The sequence below is a fragment of the Otolemur garnettii genome, unplaced genomic scaffold (genome assembly GCF_000181295.1).
Source record: "Otolemur garnettii isolate 467f Iridium unplaced genomic scaffold, OtoGar3 scaffold00046, whole genome shotgun sequence".
In the NCBI taxonomy this organism is placed as follows: domain Eukaryota; kingdom Metazoa; phylum Chordata; class Mammalia; order Primates; family Galagidae; genus Otolemur; species Otolemur garnettii.
The window spans coordinates 11,049,254-11,049,652 of NW_003852441.1; the positions used below are offsets into that span (position 1 = coordinate 11,049,254).

Sequence of the window (399 nt, forward strand, 5' to 3'; positions counted from 1 at the left end):
GCATCCCAACATCCTGCGTCTCTACAACTATTTTTATGATCGGAGGAGGATCTACTTGATTCTGGAGTATGCGCCCAGGGGAGAGCTCTACAAGGAGCTGCAGAAAAGCCATACTTTTGATGAGCAACGAACAGCCACGGTCAGGGAGGGTGGTACCGGGGTCCCAGCAGGGAACTTGAGGCTGGGAGTACACTGCTTATATAGCTAGAGGTCTATCCTTTTCTGATTGCCTGTCATTGACCTTCCCAGATCATGGAGGAGTTGGCAGATGCTCTGATGTACTGTCATGGGAAGAAAGTGATTCACAGAGATATAAAGCCAGAGAATCTGCTCTTAGGGCTCAAGGGAGAGCTGAAGATTGCTGACTTTGGCTGGTCTGTGCATGCCCCCTCCCTGAGG

The 399-nt window shown here is 50.6% G+C and overlaps 1 protein-coding gene across 1 annotated transcript in view; it reads left to right on the forward strand.

Moving 5' to 3' along the window:
- Positions 1 to 6: 6 nt before the first annotated feature.
- AURKB (aurora kinase B) overlaps positions 7 to 399 on the forward strand; it is a 2,779-nt gene continuing 2,386 nt past the window's right edge. The window contains exons 1-2 of the mRNA XM_023514018.1: positions 7 to 149; positions 250 to 395. Coding sequence (XP_023369786.1) covers positions 69 to 149; positions 250 to 395 — 227 coding nt within the window. The 5' untranslated portion in view covers positions 7 to 68. The remainder of the gene's footprint in view (positions 150 to 249; positions 396 to 399) is intronic.